Below are 5,894 nucleotides of genomic sequence, written 5' to 3' on the forward strand. Positions count from 1 at the left end.
TCACTGCAGAGCATCCATTGCTGAGCAAGTGATGCAATGCTACATTTCTCCAAATCTGATGAAGAAACAAACTCATCTGCATCTTGGATGGCCTGAGGGTGATGGCAAATACCTGTGAAAAAGCATAATACTGAAGATCATTTGAACACATCATCATTGCCGATGTATTTTTTCTTCTCTGCAGGTTATGAGCTCACTGGTCTGGCCAGAGGTGGAGAGCAGCTGTCTCGGCTCAAGAGGAACTACGCCAAAGCAGTCGAGCTTCTTGTAGAGCTGGCCTCACTGCAGGTATGAATATTTGTATCCATATCCACAAAAGAAAATGTAAAAATCTTCATTTTTTTTGATGTAGAACATTTTTAATCAATGTCTTATGTGATTCATTCACATACAGACCTCTTTTGTGACGCTGGACGAGGCCATCAAGATCACAAACCGCCGTGTGAATGCCATCGAGCACGGTGAGATCTCACAGCCACCTCTGAAGAGAATGAACCTTCAGGCTTCTTTTAAAGTGCCCCTATTATGGATAATGAATGTTCATATTTTGGTTTTGGGAGTCCCCAACAACAGGTTGACATGCATGCAAGGTCAATAAACACTTTCATTGTCTTATAATATTTATTTTTACCTTATTTGCTCAACGACTCCCAAACGATGCGCTCAAGATTCATTTTTCCAAACCCCTCCTTTGCGTGACACTAATCTGCGGTGATTGGTCTGAATGGTTGATTTCATTTTACTGTTACACACGGCATGAAAGGTCATTTTCAAAAATCCATAATAGGGGCACTTTAAAAGCACTATAACATGACGCTCTTATGTTTTTCCTCTCAGTGATTATTCCCAGGATCGAGCGCACGCTCACGTACATCATTACTGAGCTGGATGAACGGGAGCGAGAGGAATTCTACCGGTGAGACCGCAGTGCAATAGAGCAGCATCATGTGACGACAATGTAGCATACTTCTGTTTCAAACATGCATTGCTTTAGCTATATCAGTGTTATTTTAATATCGAGATACTATTGCAGTTTCAAATTAGTTTATATTTTGTTTTCATTTTAATTGCAATCAAAGTTTTAGTCATTTTGGTGTGTTTTTGACATTATCTTTTAAATATATCTATATAATATTTTATTTAAATAAACTATGTTTTATGTATTTCAGTTATTTTAGTATTTAAACTAAATGAAAGTAAGAAATATTGCCTTGTCAACTAGTTGAAATAAGTTTCAGGGTTTTATTTTGTTTTGTTTTATTGCATTTAATTTAACATTTATTTTATTTCCAGTAACTGAATGATTTTTATGGTTTTGGTTTAGTTACTTGGCTGAGATACAACTATTTGAAAATCTGGAATCTGAGGGAGCAAAAAAATCTAAATATTGAGAAAATCATCTTTAAAGTTGTTCAAATGAAGTTCTCAGCAATGCATATTACTAATCAAAAATTAAGTTTTGATATTTACGGTGGCAAATTTACAAAATATCTTCATGGAACATGATCTTTACTTAATATCCTAATGATTGTTGACATAAAAGAAAAATCAATAATTTTGACCCATACAATGTATTGTTGGCTATTGCTTCAAATATACCCCAGCGACTTCAGACTGCTTTTGTGCTCCAGAGTCACATATATGAAATTGGTTTATGTAGCAAAAAAATCAATAGGTATCAGAGAGAGACTGTTATTGGAGTTTGCTGATACAATAATAATTTGTTTAAAGAACGGTAATAACCAGATTATTGTGCTGATACCAGTAAATCTATATATTAAACATGTTAAGTAATGTTCTTATTCGTTCCTTGATAAACAATCCCAAAATGCACCAGGACTCTTATTTTGAAAGGTCTTTATCTTACTACTTCCAGCTGCTCTTTCAGAACTAGGAGGGCGATAATGTGTAACAACTATCTGCAACATATATCAATGGAAACATCATCAAATAAATTCATAATTTATGATAAGTAATCACTTGTCATAAATGCATGTTAATGATTGTGTTTTGCCTTGGAAGGGCAAAGCATTCAAGCGTAATTAATACATTTTTTTTGCAGTTTATCACATTAGGCAGCATTGTGATTCCTGTTTTTCCATCCCCAAATTTAAGATCTCTTAAAAAGATCATTTAGACTTTCGTTACACCATTTTTTGAGATTTCTATGACCTCAAATCGAATAAAACGTAAGGCTTTTTAAGCACCCGTGGAGACATAGAATGTTTTTGGCAGTTCAAATGAAATTTTATATTAACATTATATAAATGAATAGAATATATATTAATACAGTCCAAAATCAGATACTCAGAATATCCACCAACCCTTGATCCTCCCGTTTTCCTATCGCAGGCTCAAGAAGATCCAGGAGAAGAAGAAGCAGCACCGTGAGAGGACGGAGAAGGAGATCGCCCAGCGTTTGGCGGCACTGGGGCCGATCTCAGAGCCCATGAACATGCTAAACGAAGAGGCCGACGAGGACCTGCTGTTTGAATGAACCACGTCATATTTATGCTTTGTGCCTGTAAAGCCGAGCTTCACATGAAAAGAGGAAGCTCTTGTTTTGTGTGTATGTTGGTGCCCTGTCACGTTTTTTTGTTTAGGCGAATAGAACATATATCACAGACGCTGTAAAAATGTGTATCCAGAAACTGTTTAAAGTGCAAGGATTTTTTATGTTTGAACAGAAAAGAAAAGCTGTCAAATGAAGTCAAATGATCATTACACGCTCCAGTCTTATTGCATGCGTGTTCAACCGGTTAGCTAGTGTGTGATAACGGAGAATATTCTGTGACGTACCGTACTTCTCTGAGTTTTTGCAGAAACCGTTCAGTGTTGACACAATCCTTACCGAACCTCAGCCCAGATTCTTCCACATGCCCAGCTGTTTGTTCTCAGTGCAAATGTGTACCCAGATTTCACTTCTTGTGAATTTAATTTCAATAAATGTTGAAAATGGTCATTTGCTGTTGATTATTTTTTGTGATGTACACTGTTGAAGTGCTGAGGTTTCCTAGCCTTTCAGTATTTCACATTGTAGACTTAAAATGGGTTGCAAATGCATGTTGACTATAAACCTTTCAAATCAGCTGAAGGTTTTGAAAGCTTGTTTCTGCCACAGGATTAAAAAATAAAGGTAATAGCAGGTTTTTAACATCACAATTCTGACATTTTTCTTGAATTGTGATATATAAACTCAAAATTTTGAGAAGTTGGCAATTGTGAGAAAAAAGGTCAGAATTGTGTAATTAAAATTGACAAAAACAAAAAAATCAATTGTGAGAAAAAAAAAAGAATTGAGATAAAAAGGTTTTACCTCTCAATTTATTTTTATCCAGTGGCAGAAAGGGCTTCCATATAAAGTAAATGCTGCATTATATCAAACCATATTACATTAAAATTTACTAAAAAATCTAATTCACATATTTGCTACATTTCATTGCAAAAATAATTGTTAAAGCAAGAAATAGAGTTGCTTCAGTGGTTTTGCACTCAAAATATCAAGCGTTGCATACCATTACACCATTTAACTTTTTTAATGAAAAACTATTTTAACATTAGTTTTGATTTAGGTATTGTCAAATTATACATTCAACAAGTTTCACATTCAACAATGTCATTAATGTGTAATACATCACCTTACTATAAGAACATGGAAATGGACTTAAAGCTATATGAAATTGCTCTCAAATATCCTCCATGCGGAGGAAATATTTTGAAGATATGCGACTATGTTTAGAAAATATATATATATTTTTTTTTTACAGGTATGGAAATGTTGGAGGTCAAATACTACAAACACAAAATACTGTAATAAAACAATATTGCAGAAATCTCCACAAATCTTATAGAACATATATTGCAGCATCTTAGGCTTCTTTGGAATGGAAAAATAGTGTACTGCATACTGTGCGTGATGTACAGCATACTATATTTATGTGAATAAATACATTTAATTTATGGATTCTCATTAATTAGTATGTTTAAAAGAATATTTCACCCAAAAATGAAAATTTGCTGAAAAATGCGCTCACCCTCAGGCCATCTGAGATGTAGATGAGTTTGTTTCTTCATCAGATTTGGAGAAATGTAGCATTGCATCACTTGCCCTGTCACGTTTTTTTGTTTAGGCGAATAGAACATATATCACAGACGCTGTAAAAATGTGTATCCAGAAACTGTTTAAAGTGCAAGGATTTTTTATGTTTGAACAGAAAAGAAAAGCTGTCAAATGAAGTCAAATGATCATTACACGCTCCAGTCTTATTGCATGCGTGTTCAACCGGTTAGCTAGTGTGTGATAACGGAGAATATTCTGTGACGTACCGTACTTCTCTGAGTTTTTGCAGAAACCGTTCAGTGTTGACACAATCCTTACCGAACCTCAGCCCAGATTCTTCCACATGCCCAGCTGTTTGTTCTCAGTGCAAATGTGTACCCAGATTTCACTTCTTGTGAATTTAATTTCAATAAATGTTGAAAATGGTCATTTGCTGTTGATTATTTTTTGTGATGTACACTGTTGAAGTGCTGAGGTTTCCTAGCCTTTCAGTATTTCACATTGTAGACTTAAAATGGGTTGCAAATGCATGTTGACTATAAACCTTTCAAATCAGCTGAAGGTTTTGAAAGCTTGTTTCTGCCACAGGATTAAAAAATAAAGGTAATAGCAGGTTTTTAACATCACAATTCTGACATTTTTCTTGAATTGTGATATATAAACTCAAAATTTTGAGAAGTTGGCAATTGTGAGAAAAAAGGTCAGAATTGTGTAATTAAAATTGACAAAAACAAAAAAATCAACTGTGAGAAAAAAAAAATTGAGATAAAAAGGTTTTACCTCTCAATTTATTTTTATCCAGTGGCAGAAAGGGCTTCCATATAAAGTAAATGCTGCATTATATCAAACAATATTACATTAAAATTTACTAAAAAATCTAATTCACATATTTGCTACATTTCATTGCAAAAATAATTGTTAAAGCAAGAAATAGAGTTGCTTCAGTGGTTTTGCACTCAAAATATCAAGCGTTGCATACCATTACACCATTTAACTTTTTTAATGAAAAACTATTTTAACATTAGTTTTGATTTAGGTATTGTCAAATTATACATTCAACAAGTTTCACATTCAACAATGTCATTAATGTGTAATACATCACCTTACTATAAGAACATGGAAATGGACTTAAAGCTATATGAAATTGCTCTCAAATATCCTCCATGCGGAGGAAATATTTTGAAGATATGCGACTATGTTTAGAAAATATATATATATATATATTTTTTTACAGGTATGGAAATGTTGGAGGTCAAATACTACAAACACAAAATACTGTAATAAAATCATATTGCAGAAATCTCCACAAATCTTATAGAACATATATTGCAGCATCTTAGGCTTCTTTGGAATGGAAAAATAGTGTACTGCATACTGTGCGTGATGTACAGCATACTATATTTATGTGAATAAATACATTTAATTTATGGATTCTCATTAATTAGTTTTGAAGATATGCGACTATGTTTAGAAAATATATATATATTTTTTTTTTACAGGTATGGAAATGTTGGAGGTCAAATACTACAAACACAAAATACTGTAATAAAACAATATTGCAGAAATCTCCACAAATCTTATAGAACATATATTGCAGCATCTTAGGCTTCTTTGGAATGGAAAAATAGTGTACTGCATACTGTGCGTGATGTACAGCATACTATATTTATGTGAATAAATACATTTAATTTATGGATTCTCATTAATTAGTATGTTTAAAAGAATATTTCACCCAAAAATGAAAATTTGCTGAAAAATGCGCTCACCCTCAGGCCATCTGAGATGTAGATGAGTTTGTTTCTTCATCAGATTTGGAGAAATGTAGCATTGCATC

General features: G+C 33.3%; 1 protein-coding gene across 1 annotated transcript in view; it reads left to right on the forward strand.

The window, feature by feature from the left end:
* The window catches only part of LOC107704057 (V-type proton ATPase subunit D), a 6,182-nt gene extending 3,220 nt beyond the window's left edge, over positions 1 to 2,962 (forward strand). The window contains exons 6-9 of the mRNA XM_016506898.1: positions 185 to 288; positions 395 to 461; positions 838 to 916; positions 2,353 to 2,962. Of these exons, the coding sequence (XP_016362384.1) occupies positions 185 to 288; positions 395 to 461; positions 838 to 916; positions 2,353 to 2,497 (395 nt within the window). The 3' untranslated portion in view covers positions 2,498 to 2,962. The remainder of the gene's footprint in view (positions 1 to 184; positions 289 to 394; positions 462 to 837; positions 917 to 2,352) is intronic.
* The last annotated feature ends 2,932 nt before the right edge of the window (positions 2,963 to 5,894 follow it).

This window comes from Sinocyclocheilus anshuiensis, unplaced genomic scaffold, assembly GCF_001515605.1.
Source record: "Sinocyclocheilus anshuiensis isolate Anshui unplaced genomic scaffold, SAMN03320099.WGS_v1.1 scaffold534, whole genome shotgun sequence".
NCBI lineage: Eukaryota > Metazoa > Chordata > Actinopteri > Cypriniformes > Cyprinidae > Sinocyclocheilus > Sinocyclocheilus anshuiensis.